The 14,545-nt window shown below is 56.1% G+C and overlaps 1 protein-coding gene and 1 long non-coding RNA gene across 2 annotated transcripts; one reads left to right on the top strand and one right to left on the bottom strand.

The window, feature by feature from the left end:
- Window positions 1-12: 12 nt before the first annotated feature.
- Window positions 13-2,430, top strand: LOC112484779. Its single transcript, XR_003048195.1, has 2 exons — window positions 13-265; window positions 2,154-2,430. It is a non-coding gene; the product is annotated as an uncharacterized LOC112484779 (long non-coding RNA).
- Window positions 1,310-14,388, bottom strand: SLC27A4 (solute carrier family 27 member 4). Its single transcript, XM_006918020.3, has 13 exons — window positions 14,227-14,388; window positions 12,774-12,940; window positions 10,792-11,186; window positions 9,417-9,575; window positions 7,888-7,957; window positions 7,691-7,782; window positions 6,844-6,953; window positions 6,421-6,630; window positions 5,875-6,001; window positions 5,051-5,185; window positions 4,689-4,853; window positions 4,452-4,598; window positions 1,310-1,907 (listed from the first exon to the last, which is right to left on the bottom strand). Exons 2-13 carry the CDS (start codon window positions 12,932-12,934, stop codon window positions 1,750-1,752), a joined length of 1,929 nt encoding a protein of 642 aa, XP_006918082.1. The 5' UTR covers window positions 12,935-12,940; window positions 14,227-14,388; the 3' UTR covers window positions 1,310-1,749.
- Between the last annotated feature and the right edge of the window lie 157 nt (window positions 14,389-14,545).

Genomic DNA, 14,545 nt, shown 5'->3' with positions numbered 1-14,545 from the left:
GGAGGTGGGTGGAGCATGGGGAAGGGCACGGGGCTGGGGTTTGCATTCCAGCCCAAACAACTTGCTGTGATTTGGGCCATGTGACAGCCAGTGGTGAGAGTGAGTAAAGATAAAGCCCAGGGGCAGGTACTACCCACTGCCCTGGGCTGGGCTGGACCCCTTTCCCATCAGGCTGCGCAGCTTCCAGCCTGGGTGTGACTCCAGCAATGGGGCCTAGGGGACAGCTGACTCTCCACTGGCACTGTCGACTATACATACAGCCCTGGTAAGACTGCTCCAGGAAACTTTCCTGGACCCTGCCGCTCCCAGTTCTGGCTCCACACAGCTCCCAGAACCCTGGAGTAATGCACCCCGGGCAGAGAGAACAGCGTGAGCATGAGCCTGAAGATGTGATCCTAACCTGGGTTAGAATTTTCTCCCTCAAGGGCTCTGAGCAGCCCTTTCCCCATAATGGCTACTTCGGCTCAGGATCCTTCTGATTATTTCCTTTTCATAAGACAAAGTCACCTGCCCAAGGCCACAAACTTGTTAAGTGACAAAGCTAGTTTGGACTTTGAAGCTAAACACCAGGCCAGGCTTATGTGTCGAGGGCAGGGCTGAGGGTCCTAAGTGCAAGTGAGTGAATGGATGGATAAATAAATGGGCCAGAGGGGCAGGAGGTGGGGCCTGAGCAGGCTGCAGCAAGCTCAGGAGGCATGTACCCAGTCTGGGGAGTCAAGGCAGTTTATTGGCCCCTGAATGCCCCTCACCCCTCTTCCTTATAGCACTAGGCCAGGATTGAGATGAAGGTGACAATGGACAGACCCATGAAAACAGAAAGGACTCGCCTGACACAGGCAGGCAGCCACCTAGGGAGAGGAGGGGTGTTCAGTCCAGGCCACCTGCTGGTCGGGGTGCTTCTGTCCTCCTGGAGGCACAGGCCAGGATCCTCTTCAGCCACCGAATCAATGGCCTCTGCTGACCCTGCCAACTCTGAGGCTTCCTGAGTCTGGGGGCTTCTACCCTAGTCCTATTTACAAATCCCCTGCTCTCTGAGTGCTTGGTGTTGTGACCGAGATAACCAGGCCCAACTCGAATGCTCTAATCCAAGAGACAGTTTATTAGCCGGCGGCTGTCCTTGCCAAGGAGCAGCCCCGAGGCACAGGGGCACAAAGGTTTTAAGCCCTTGATTCCATCTCCCACAACCTTAATTTTTACACAAAAGACTGTATCTCCTCCATTCATTAACTGATAACTAAGAGGTGGGTAAGCAAGCAAGGGTACAGAAACAGAATGCGTCATTGTTAAAATATTTTTTACCTATAGGCAGTGATCCGGCCAGTAAATCCCTCTAGTTAATAAATTTTTAGCAGATAACTAACTAGAAGTGAGACATGGCGGTTAGCACGTACCATGTCTTATCCTTAACCTATTGTTTCTAAAGGTGAGGTCACTACACTTGGCAGCTCTACCACCTCCCCTGACCTGGCCCAAGACATCATCCGGAGGGGCCTAGTCAATTTGAGGATCCGGAGGCCCGGTCTAGCCTCAAAGATACACGTGGTCACGAGGCTTTCACAGAAAGCCGCTGGGGGAGGGAGGAAGTGGCAGTGAGTCACGTGGCAGTCTGAGTTGGGGAGGGGGTCAGCACCTCATGGTTGAGGCGCTGGGCCCTGCTTGCTTAGGTCTGGCACTGCCCAAGACCCCTCTGGGTAGGAGCTGGGGCTCTGGATCCAGCAACTGCTGGCCCTGAGAAGGCCTCGGGGCAAATCACAGCTTCTCCTTGCCGGCCTGGATGCGGTTGTAGACCCCTTGGTCCAGTGGGACGTAGCGGCCCTTCTGGGCATTCAGGTAGAACAGTGGGTCTTTCACAATCGCAGGGTCAAAGCCCTCCTTCCGCAGCTCTGTCTTCTGAAACTTGAAGGTCCCTGAGGGAGCAGGAAGATGGGGGAAGAAGAGTTGGAGGGTGCTGGGCAGGAGCCGAGCTCCTGGGAACCCATCTGCCAGAATGGAGGGGCAGAGGAGGGCTGGAGACATAGGAAGGGGACATATGGGAGGAGGGCTGAGCCCTTTCCTGTTTGCAAAGAATGCTCCATCAACTTCATTATGTACCACTTCTCAGAACAGCCCTGGCAAAAGGGTTGGGGGCCACACTACCTGACCTCTTTTTGCAGATGGGGAAACTGAGGCCCAAAGAAGGGAAGCTACTTGTCCGAGGCCACACACCGAGTGACAGCAGAGTAAGGAGCAGAATTTGGGTCTTCTGTGAGACTCCCTTTATCTGAGCACCTCCCAGGTACAGCTGTGATGGCGTTTAATCTGCACACCAACCTCAGTGTGTTCAACCGTATTCTACGGATTCTAAGATGCACGTTTTCAGATTTTAACATCTCTGAAATAGTTTCAGCAGCACCGTTTTTTTCTTAACGTTACAAATAAATTATACATCAATTGGTGGTATTAGCCCCACTGTACAGATGAGAAAACTGATGCTCAGAGAGGCACATCCCTGGACCAAAGTCACACAGCTAGAAAGTGGTGGAGCTGGCATATGAATCCAGGTATGATTGCCAAAAGTGGCCACAGATTCCTCCTCTCTTCATAGGCACACTCCTCTGCCATGGGGCTTGGCCAGTTCTCCCAGCAAGAGCTGGAGTCTTTCTCAATCCCTACCTAAATTCTTATGACTTGCTTTAACCAATGGAATACAGCAGAAACAATGCTGCGAGAGTTCTGAGTGGTCTAGGTCTCAAGGGGTCTTGCAGCTTCCACCTCCACCCTCTTGAGGTTTCCGGGACCAGTCTAGCCTCAAGGATGAGAAGCCACAGGGAGCACAAATGAACCACACCAGGAAAGGCCCCCTAGTCTGGCACTGTCCAATAGGGTACCCACTGGCCATAAGTGGCTATTTAAATTAATTAAACAAAATGGAATTTCTCAGTCACACTAGCTCCATTTCAAGTGCTCGATAACTACGCGGGGCCAGCAGCCGCTGTGTCAGACGGCGCAGACACAGAACGTTTCCATTGCAGAGAGCTGTCGCATAGTGCTGCAGAACCAAGCAGCAGAGCCAGACGAGAGAGGCCGTCTTAGAACCTCTAGCCTCGGCTGAGTCTCTGAGTGATGGCAGCACCTTGACCCAGGTGAGGCCAACAGAAGAACCACTCGGCTGAACTTAACCTCAGTGGCTGACCCACGAATTGTGAGCAAATGGTTGTTTTAAGCCCTAAGTACACTTGAGGGTGTCTGTTCTGTAGCAAAGCCTCTCTTGAAAGCCAAGTTCTGACAGTTCCCCTGCCTCCCCTGGACAGAGATGTCACAGCTATCCTCCAGTCCTCAGGGAGCCTGCAGTCTCCGTCAGGAGGCCAGCACCAGTGTCTCCATCAGGCCCTCTCTACTGTTTCAGGTGCTCCCAGGGGCCACTATCTGTCAAGGACCATATCAGTTGGGGAAGGCCTTCCATCAAGTGACCATGTGGTGACCATGTGGGCGGTGGCCAGGTGGATGAGGCCCGAGGCTGAGCAGTAGGGAGACCCCAGGACAGGGCAGCAAAGACTGAGGAGAGCAGGGTGGGAGTCTGCACTTACTGCCCGCCAGGAAACTGCTGAGAGCCACCAGTGGAGCAACAGACAAGGATGGCACCGCCTTGCCATGTGGCAGTGGACTCACCACTCACCTCTCTCTTGGAAGACGACCATAGCTGCAAACTCATCACCCAGGGCCGCCTGCAGCCTTCTCCCCCTCTCCATGCAGCAGCCGGAGGGTTTTGTAGGACACGAATCTGACCAGATTACTACCCTGCTCAAACACTTCTGTGGCTTCCTCCTGCCCCCAGCCCAACCCACAGGGCCCCGGGCTTCTGGCCCCCGCTGGCCTCCCTCCCACTTCAATCCACTGTCCACCCCTCTCCCTGGCTCCAGCTTTGGGGACCTCCTATCACTCCTCCAGTGTCCAAGTCCTTTCCTGTCTCAGGGACTTCACACTTGCTGTTCCCACAGCCTGGAATGCCTCCCACCTCCATGAAGTCCTCCTGTCATTCAGGTCTCAGCTTAAACCACACGTCCTCAGGGAAGCTTCCTGGTCATCTGACGCCCTTTCATTTGCTTTTCTGTTAGTTTGATCTGTATTCCATTCATTACCTTGGAATTCCCCGTCCTGAGGCTGCCTCCCCTACTGCTCCAGAAGCCCCAAGAAGGCACAGGTCCTGTCAGAATGTTACCTATGTCCCGAAGACCTAGCACAGTGCCTAGCACACAGTAAGTACTCAGTATCTGCTCCACTAATGAACAGGTGAACCTTCTCTCTGAAGGCTTGGTCTGCTCGCTTGTACATGGGGAGGTCAGTTTACCAACTACTAGGCGAGGCTGTAGGTGAGTCAAGGGAGAACCACGCAGGTCTCTCCAGAAGGAATCAGGAAGGGGCCTAGGCCCAGAACCTGGGAGGTGGAGCAGAGGGAGGGGGTGAGGACAGACCTGTTTTCTGCAGCTCAGGCATTAAGCGCATGAAGATGGGGCGGGCACATAGAGGCAGCTCCTTCTCCAGGAGCTGGGCCAAGTGCTCAAGGTCACAGCTGCCCGCAGGGTTGGCCACAGCTGCCATTCCGGCCCGGCCCTCAGTTCCTGAAGGCAGTAGAGTGGACAGTGAGCTGCTGGCAGTGGCCCCTGGGGGCGCCTCCCCACACATACCTGGCACCTCCCACACAGAGATACCTGGCACTTTGACACCATACACGGCCACATCGGCCATATCCAGCAGGCGGCTAAGTATGCCCTCCACCTCGGTGGTGGACACGTTCTCACCCTTCCAGCGGAACGTGTCCCCCGTGCGGTCTCGGAAGTACAGGTAGCCCAGCTCGTCCATCACCAGCACGTCGCCTAGGGAGGGGTTATGTGAGGCAGCGCTTGGGCCAGGCAGTCCTTGCTGGATCCCAAGGATCTGCCTGACTGTAGGCGCTCGGCCTGGGGGGCGGGTCCTGGAGAGGTGCTCTCTGCAGGTAGGAGAGGCGCTTTCATTCCTCTACACCCTCCCCCTCTGACGGGCTGCCAAAGGCTGGGGAGAGGTGCCCACCCACCGGTGAGGTAGGCCTGGTCCCCCTTTTTGAAGACATTTGAAGCGATCTTATTGTTGGCACTCTGCATGAGGTAGCCATCGAAGCTCCGCAAGGGGTCCTGCTGGATGATGCGGCCCACCAGCTGGCCCGGCTCACCTGGGCGCAGGGAAGGTGGGGTCAGATCTACCCCGGGTGACCTCTTCCGCCGGCCTCCCCAACCCCCAAATGCACCCTGACTCTTGATATGACTTCCGGTCACACTGCTTCCCACAGAAACACCCTTCTCCCCCTAGCCTGGGAGACCCCCCCAGGGCAGGGAGCTTCCCTTGGCAAATCTGGCACATGTAGGCGCTCAGCGATGCCCGGTCAGCTGAGCAGATGGAAAGAGGAACAAAGAGAAGAAAGGGTGGCCGCGCTCTACGCGGACAGTCTAGGCAGAGCCAGCACTCCCTGGGCTCCTGGCTCTGCTCAGAGAGCCCCATGTTCAGGGCCACCCCATGAGGTGGTGCTGCCATCAGTCCCACCACAGATGTGGGGACTCAGACACGGAGCTAAGGGGCTGACCTAAGATCATCCCAGGTGGCCTGGACCCAGGGTCTTCAACGTGAAAGTGAATGAATAAACCGGTGATGATGACGGACGGAACGGTGAAGGAAAGGGTGGACTGAAAGATGAGATGGTGAAGGACAGGATGGGTGGGTGCAGAAATAAATGACTTGTCGCCCTAAGAGAAGAGCTAACTGATGGCCAATGATCAGAACAGGATTACTTACCCACCCATGCCCTACCCCCATCCTGGGCCAACCCCACCCCCTCTGATCCCCAGTTCCAACCCTGGGGCAGACCTGGCTGGCAAGGAAGGCAGACACCATCGGGCCCCCGGATCAGCTCCATGGTGTCCTCGTTGACACGTACCAGGCGGATGGGGTATATGAAGGGCAGGATGCGGCTGTTGAAGCCACAGGCCCCCACCTGTAAAGGCCAAGACTTTGGCCTAGGCTCTCCAGCACAGGCCCCAAACGGGACAGTGTGTGTGTGTGTGTGTGTGCGCGCGTGAGTGTGTGTGTGCGCACGCGCCCCCGGATCAGCTCCATGGTGTCCTCGTTGACACGTACCAGGCGGATGGGGTATATGAAGGGCAGGATGCGGCTGTTGAAGCCACAGGCCCCCACCTGTAAAGGCCAAGACTTCGGCCTAGGCTCTCCAGCACAGGCCCCAAACGGGACAGTGTGTGTGTGTGTGTGTGTGTGTGCGTGAGTGTGTGTGTGCGCATGCACCCGTGCGCACGCTCTGGCACCCACACTCCCTCGCTGGAACTCTGCCCTCCCCTCTGCTGCCAGTGCCTTCTGTGGCCCATCCGTGGCCCATCTGTGTCCCCAACCTGGACGCACCTGGCTGTCGAAGTTGCCCAGGCTGCAGTTGCACTCAGTAGCTCCATAGAACTCAGCCACCTGGGAGATGTTGAAGCGGCCAGCAAATTTGGTCCAGATGGAATGCCGGAGGCCGTTGCCAAGTGCCATGCGCACCCGGTGCTGGTTTTCTGCCTCCCGGGGCGGCTGGTTCAGGAGGTAGCGGCACAGTTCGCCGATGTACTGCACAATCTGAGGGTGGACTTGGTGTGTGTCTGGGCCCCCGAAGTCGCTGTCACTTCGCACCTCCTAGTCCCTCAGGCCCCTACCCATGAGTCCTGTCCCTCCCCTCGGTCTCCTCAGTGAACACAGGCTGCTCAGTCGTCATAAGGCAGCTGTCCCTGGGCGGGGCTGGTGGGAGGGTCACAGGGGAAGGGATGGCTCATCCGCTTCCCTCTCACTCACTGTGCAGTTATACTTGATACAATCATCCCAAAACCGGGAGGCTGAGAACTTCTTCCTGACCACCACTGTCATGCCATGGAGCAGGCACTGCCCGATCCCCACGATGTTTCCTGTAGGCAGAGTGGGCCCCGGAGCTCAGGGAGATGGGACACCCTTCCCTCCAGAGCCGCCTCTTGTCCAGCCAAAGGCCCTTTCCCCTGGTCTCTTTCCTGTCCTCTCCCTCCAACACTAATGATCATCTCTCTCCCCTAGTGAGACACCTTCTATGGTTCCTCATGGGATCAGATGTACACTCTTTAGTCTGCTCCCCAGAGCATCTGAAGCCGGCCCCTTGTTCTTGCTCTAATACCCGTAATGCTGCCATCCGGCTGGGGGGACTGTGCTAACCTGCCTGTCCTGGGTGCCCCTCCTCCAGCGGCAGACCTTCCCGGCCATCACTGGGCTCTTCCCTTGAGCCCAGCTCCCGCTCCTTGCCTCTCTCACACTCATCATGCCATTTCTTGTACAGAGTCAGGAGGGTTCCCATCATTCATCCCTGACTCTAAGCACTATATTTATTCCATCTGTCTTCCTTTAAGCCCCTAAGACCAAGCAGCAAGGCCATGCCCACCCGTGAAAATGAACTGATGGTCAGACCTGCCCAGGTGCCCTGTGAGACACGGTCACACACACCCTCAGACTGGGGTGGCCATCCTCATTCAGAGCTCCAGTCAATGGCTATGTCTGAACTTGAACCCTGATTTAACTCCAAAGCTCATGTGTCTCTACTGCTGCATGCTGCCTGCCAAGAGGGGTGGGTTCCTGAGGCTCTGGGGGTGCTGGAGGCTGAGGGGTGGGCCCAGGGTACCTGCTGTGTGGTAGAGCGGGAGGCAGTCGTAGATAATGTCATCAGGCCGCATGCGAAATCCATAGTACACCAAGGCAGCTATTCGGTAATACCTGGGAAGCCGAGGGTAGAAGGCTCAGTGGGCCCCTGGAAAGGCAGGAGGGTAGATTCTCAGGCCCCGTCACCCCCAGCTCTCCCCACAGGGATCTGCCCCTTACCTGCTATGTACTACAATGGCGGCTTTGGGCAAACCCGTGGTGCCCGATGTGTAGATGTAGAAGAGCTTATCTGAAGAAAACAGATACACAAGTGGCTGTGAGAGGCGTGCAGCACAGGGCTCGGCATGGAGTCAGAGAGATGGACATCCGTACATGTGCATCGTTTAATGCCTACTCCATCACACCTCTTCCAGGAAGCCTACTCTGATGACCCCAGACATCACACTTTGCTCTAATGCATCCGTACCTTCATCAAACTTTTTCTGGGCCCTCACTCTGTGCCAGACATCAGTGACTAAGATGGGGACAGGCCCTGCCCTGGTGGAGGTTGCAGCCAAGTGGGACAAGCAGATGAGAACAGAGGCATTCTGAGCACAAAGTGCCAGGAAGCACAGGGCCTGTTGAAGCCCAGTGGTAGCATCTGACCCAGGCTTCAGGGAGGGGAGGTGACACCAGGGAGGGCTTCTCAGAGGAGGTGATGCCTACCCCATGTCTTAGAGTGTGGGGAGGCATCACCTGCAGGAAACAGGGTGGTGACCACTGACTATTTCTTTCTGCCACCCTGCAGCCCAATCCAGGGACTGTCACATTATGGTTTCCGTATGAGGCTCAGCCCCACCAGGCTGGAAGTTACAGGAAGCCATGGGATGACTCTATATTAACCATCACCTGTTTTCTAGATGTCTGCTGTATGCCAGCTCTGGGCTGTGCACCATGAAGGCACCAGGCTGAACCAGTCAGAGTCCCTGGCCTCAAGTGGCTTACAAAAGCACCAGGAGATAAGATCTGCATATGACAAAGTTTAAATGACCACAATGAAGTCAATGACCAGTTACTGAGCACTTCCTGCCACACCCTAATTTCCCCGCTGCATCTTTTTCAATCCTCAAAGTTGCTCCATAAAATAGGTTCTGTTACCATCCCCAATCTCATGGCCATGGGAACTGAGGTTCAGAGGGCAGCTCAGGTGTTTGGGTTCGCACATAGGAAGCAGTAGAGCTGGTGTATAAAGTAGCCCAAGCTCTGAGCCATCAGATGGCTCTGGGCTTCACGAGGCAGTGCAGAGGAAGAGAGGCGAGAAGGCAGGATGTGTGTGGGGGAGCTCCCTGGAGGAGGGGAGAGGAAGGCAGCCCAGTGCAGGGAAGGATCACAGCCCAACAGGGGCCTGCACTGAACGGGTGCTGGAGGAATATTTGAAGGGTCTTGCCCCTGGCCCAACTCCAAACGAAACTCAGACACAGCCAGTTCCTGGGCGCCCCATGATGCTGCACGTTACGCATCCACGAAGGATTTTATGGTGCCATCATGGCACTCTCATACACATCATCTCATTTAGCTGCACAGTAACCGGAGGGTTACCGTCCCCATTTTCCCAGATGGAAAAAGGGAGGTGATGTGACTCACTATAGGTCACATGCAAGTCTGCAGAACCCAGGCCTCTGGCCCTGAGGCCAGTGATCTGTCCTTGGTCATCTCGGAAGCCCTTTGTGGAAGTGGTGCGGGGGTGGGGGGTGGGGCGGGAAGCCCACCTACGAAGCCCTTGTCAGGGCGACTGGGCAGGTGCTTGCACGCATTTTCCAGTAGGGGGTCCAGGTGTTCTGTGCTGGGCGGCACTGAGCTGGGTTCCCAGGGACCGGAGCAGAAGAGGCTCAGTGAAGAGTCCAGGCTGGCATGGATCTCAAAGACAGCTGCAGGGGAAACAGGGCAGATCAGCAGGCAGGCCAAGAAACCTTGTGTTCCTAGGACCTCTGCTCATGTCAGGGCTGAGCATGTTGCCAGGGGAGCCTGGCTAGGTGGGGGGAAAGCGATGGGTAAGGCTCCCAGGACCTCATTACAAGGAAAACGCTGATTGGAGCAACAGCTCCCATTAGCTGCTGGCTAATCAATCACACAGTGAACTCTTAACATCTATTCTCCTGCTCACACACCCTAGAAGTAGGTACCGATATTAGCCCATTTTACAGATGAGGAAACTGAGGCTCTGATATGAGAGGTACTTGCTTACAACTAGAATGTGCAGGGGCTGCGAATCAACGCCAACTCTATCTCACACCAAAGTTTGTGCCCTTAACCACTACATGGCGCTAGTCCCTGGGGGTCGCCTTGGAAGGGAGGATTGAGGCTCAGAGGCCAGCAGCCCCCCAGCCTCTTTAGACAATGAGAACCTTCTCTCAGCCTCCCCAGTGCATTATAGTTGTCCAGAAACTCACCCCTGGGCCCACTTGACCCCACTTGCTCTTGGTTTGTCCAACCCTCTCCTTTCTCCCTGCTGTATCCTTTCTCTTCCCCTTTTAGCACCTTAATAACCTTCCCTGTTCATTATCGCACAAACCACAGCAGCATGGAGAGAAAGAACAGGGATGCTGTGGTCAAGTCCAAAGTCAAATCTGGCTTTGGCAGCCGTGTGACCTCACACCACTCTGAACCTTGGTCTCCTCATCTATAAAGCGGATGACAATCCTTACCGCACCAGGCTTTGTGAAGATTAGAGCTGTTCTTATAAAGCACCGCGCTCAGCACTCACTCAGTGCCCAATGTGGCAGCAAATAAAACATAAGCTCTGTAGGAGAGCGAGAATGGATTCTCGTTCTCATAGTATAGACGAGGAAATGAGACCTAATCAATCACGGATGGTTACTATAAATCTGAGGGCTCACCGAGCATCAGCCACTTTGTTGGTGCTTCAGGTGAAGTACTTTCTTTAGAATAACGTGAGATGAGTACTACAATGAGGAAACTGAGGCACAGAGAATTCTAGTCTCCGGCTTATCAGGCCATCTGACTGCAGGGCTTCTGCACTTAACCTATGAGCCACACAGCCCCTCACAGGGCTGGAGGGGGGCTGCGGTCTGTGCAAGGTCCTGTGGAGCTCCCTGCCTGTCCCCCGCCCCTTTGGGGACTCACCTGGGGCCATCTCACTGCCAAAGATGAGTACTCGGGCCCGGGAAATGGTCAGGCAGTGGCGCAGGGTGTCTCGCTGGAGGTTGGTGTTGATGAGTGCCGCCTCCACACCCAGCTTGGCCATGCCCAGCCACAGACCCACGAACTCATTGCGGTTCTCCATGAAGAGGGCAGCCACGTCGCCGGAGACCAGGCCTCGGGCCTGCAGGAAGTTGGCCACGCTGTTTGAGTAGTCATCCAGCTGGCGGAAGGTCCAGTGGGTGTCTGTGCCCTCGAAGATCAGGGCTGTCTTGTCGGGGTGGCGCTGTACCGTAGAGGCAAACAAAATGGGTATTGTTTGCCGCTGCCGCAGGTATCGCTGGACCTTCAACTTCACCTTCAGGAGCACCATGCCACCACTGTGTGGGAGCCAGTAAGAGAGCTGTGAACGCTGGGTTGGGAGTCGGGCTCCCAATAACCTGGCCCAGGTTGCTGCCCTGTGTACCTGAGCCCAATTGCCTGCAGCACTCCCGTGGTCCAGCAGCTGTACGCTGGGCACCGTTACACACACCGGCTCTCTGATGTCGCATAGGAACACCAGGGACCAAGGCAATTACTCCCTCCCCTGTACAGGGAGGAAACTGAGGCTCTGCTGGCACATGACTTGCCCTGGCTTCATGGGCGGAATGTGGCAGAACTGAGATTCGAAGCTCAGTCCTCTCTCTCCCGAATTCAACTCCTACCGCCCTCTATGTCTGCTCTGAGTCTGCTGCTCTCTCAGAGCCTTCTGGAACTCCAAGGCCCAAGTCAAGGTCCAAACTCCTCTTCTGGGGCCTCCCACCATGCCATATCATACTTCTCTCAACTTCAAGCCTCCCCTTGCAATGCCACAGTAAATAAAGGATGCGTTTGTGATCTGTCCAGTGTCCTCCTGTTCACCACCTTGTCCCCGAGGCCCTGGTCAGTGCCAGGCATGAGATGTTCAGCAAGCGTTTGTGGAATCTCTGGCCACGCCCCCCTTTCCTGCCCTAGCCCCGCCACCTCTGATCCCCTGAATTCCCCCAGCTTACCAGCCTTTACGCCTTTGCTGATGCTAAATTCTCTGGCTGGAATCCCCTGCTGCCACCATCTTGAGGTCTCTCTCTTTTTTCAAGGTACCTACTTTTCCTCCAGGAGGCCTCCAAATCCCCAAGGCCCTCTCGAGTCATGTGTCCTTATCTATGCTCTCACAGCTCTCTGCTGCCACCACCTTCCTGCAGTGGCCACTGGATACCTCTTTTTGCAATCAACTCAGATTGACAAATGCTGAGCTGCGTGTCCTGGGTGTGGGTCATCACGCTGGGCACTGGGACACTTGTGATCAAGACGGCCAAGGTCTCTGCCCATATGGCACTGCCAGTTTAGGGATTTACTGTGTCCCCCAATTATTTCCCTGACCAGCCTGAGCTTGGCCTGGGGCTGAGTCTGTCTTATTCCTCTCTAGGCCCCAGAGCCAGCCTGACACCTGGCACAGAAAAGGTGGCAGGAGGTGTTTCAGGTACAGGACATCCCTATGGACCATATTTAACTTTCTCTAGGAAACAGGGTCTCCCAGACACCTGACCTGAGGCCCTGCTCTAGAACTCAGTGCCCTCTCAGACTCATGCCAAGTTGAGGACAGGACCTTTCACACAGGGTTCCCTGTCACCCTCTCACAAGCTACAGCATATCCTCAGGACCCCTTGCAGATGTATCCTCAACACACTCAGTGTTCTTTGTTATGACCAGGGCCCCTAAGTCTGCCCTAGGCTAAGGAACACCAAGTTAGGGAAATTCCCCAGGAGGAGACTTTGACCTTGGAGATAGAGGTACCAAATATCAGTATCAGGGGAAAGGTGTGGGGCAGAGGGTGTGGGGCCCAGATGCCCTATACTGGTAGAGGCCATGGGTCTGGTCTGAGGAGATTTTGGGACTAGGAGACCAGCGTGGCAAGGGAGACCCCAGGAAGGGCTAGACCAGGTACTCACAAGACATCGCGCCTGATGGTCTTGATGAAGACCCAGACGAAGCGCCAGTCAACAGATCCCAGGTAGAGGAGCAGCAAGGAAAACCCCACTTGGGTCCAGGGCAGTTTCAGCACCAGACTGGAGAACAGCAACACTCCCACAAGGGATGCCCCAAGCAGCATTGTGGCCTATGGGCATAGGGCAGTCAGTGGATTAAAATGTCTAGGTCCTCCACCTCCTGGCCCAATCAGCCAGGCCACTATGACCCCAAGGGGTCAACCTGTAGTGAGGCTTCGCAATACTAAGTGGGGTGGTTGAGGACGGGGTCCCTTTCCAGGGCTGTCTGTAAGACTAGAAACAAGGGACTTGAGGTGAGGAGTTCCAAGGGTGACAGGCAGGCAGCTGGGTTCTAATCCCTTAGTCCCATCTCTGCCTGTGACTCTCTGAGTGACCCTGGACAAGTCCTTTTCCCACGTTAGGACTTAGTCCCCTGCTCTGTGCAATGTGTGTACTGAGACTTGCTCTCAGAATCCCTTCCAGCCAAAACGGAACAGTCCACTCTCCTGACATCCAGGGTCCCTAACCAAAACGGCTTGGACGGGGGTACTGACTTAAGCACCTCTGGCTGAACTCCCCACCTGGAGGCCCAAGCCAAGTCACAATACCCAAAAGGGCAGCTTCCCGGGAAGGGGCCCTGCTCAGTCCCTGTCCACAGGCTCCGGCAGCGTCATGTCTCTGCTGGCCGATAGAGGGCGATGGAACCTGGAGGTACCTGAGAGGTGACCACCCAGAGAGGAAAGGTAATTGAGGGAGAGGAAGAAGGCCTTGAAGGTATCCCCACAAACACACTCAGTAAGGCACTCAGATGAATATTTGGGAATTGGGCTCAGGGGGAGGGGAACAGCTGGCTGGGCTGAGATTAGGATTCTTGGGTTCTATTTCTGGCGCTTTAGGGATTTGCTCAAGGGGGCAGCAGAAAGGGCTGTTTTCCTTTGAGACCTCTTATTCCTGGGGAGAGGGTGAAGGTCACGGCTGTGATGTAGCCTGAGAGCTTCCAAGCCAGGATAAGGACATGGTCTGGACCTTAGGGAGACCTTACAGACCATCTTCCCCTCCTCAATGCGAAAAGCAAAAGTCGGGAGGAGTACTGAATCGGGCCCCCAACTCCAAACCCAGGATCTCCAAGGTCCTCAGACCTCTGGCCTCCCAGAACCCGCCAGAGCAGAGGCAGGAACCCGTCCTGGAAGGCTGGAGGATGGGGAGTGGAGAGAAGGGGATGTCCAGTTCCCTCGTGCTCCCGTTTCAGGTCACTGCGGGTAGTCCTGGCCCCTTTTAAAGAGCCAGGGCAGCAGAGGGCCCGGCAAGGAGACAAAACAGCCGGGCACGCCTCCCGCCCCAGGCCGGTACCATCATCTCCCGACCCAGCAGGGCATATTCCTACTCTCGGGGACCCACTGGCCTAGCCTATACTCACCCGGCGTCGGACCCGCCGCGCGGCGCCTGGTCCAGATGCGGCCCGGCTGCTGCAGCTGAGTGGGGAGCGCTGGGAGCATGGGCCGCCCCTAGGCGCGCAGAGTCGGGTCTGCGCCCTACACGGCCCGGCCAGCCCCGCCCGCCTCCCGGCCCCGCCCGCCCTCGGCGCTCCCTCCCCGCCCGCCTCCAGTAGCCCAAACCGGCTACGCCGGCCAGCAACACCACCTCCCGCGCCTTCCCCGCCGCCGGCAAACTGCAGATCCAGTGGCGCAGCGCAACCTTAGCGCGCGGGACACCTCCCGGCCCAGCCCGCTCTGCGC

Source organism: Pteropus alecto, unplaced genomic scaffold (genome assembly GCF_000325575.1).
Source record: "Pteropus alecto unplaced genomic scaffold, ASM32557v1 scaffold67, whole genome shotgun sequence".
Taxonomy (NCBI): Eukaryota; Metazoa; Chordata; class Mammalia; order Chiroptera; family Pteropodidae; genus Pteropus; species Pteropus alecto.
Note: the sequence above shows the minus strand (reverse complement) of the source record. Positions and strands in the feature narration are given on the sequence as shown.

What these genes read in the sequence shown, in the direction of transcription:
- SLC27A4 (XM_006918020.3), bottom strand. Translation starts at nt 12,934, where the DNA reads ATGCTGCTTGGGGCATCCCTTGTGGGAGTGTTGCTGTTCTCCAGTCTG. An exon ending in TGGCAGTGAGATGGCCCCAG is followed by an intron (nt 9,576 to 10,791) that starts GTGAGTCCCCAA and finishes TTTCCCCTGCAG; the next exon opens with CTGTCTTTGAGATCCATGCC. An exon ending in CCCGCTCTACCACACAGCAG is followed by an intron (nt 6,954 to 7,690) that starts GTACCCTGGGCC and finishes CTCTGCCTACAG; the next exon opens with GAAACATCGTGGGGATCGGG.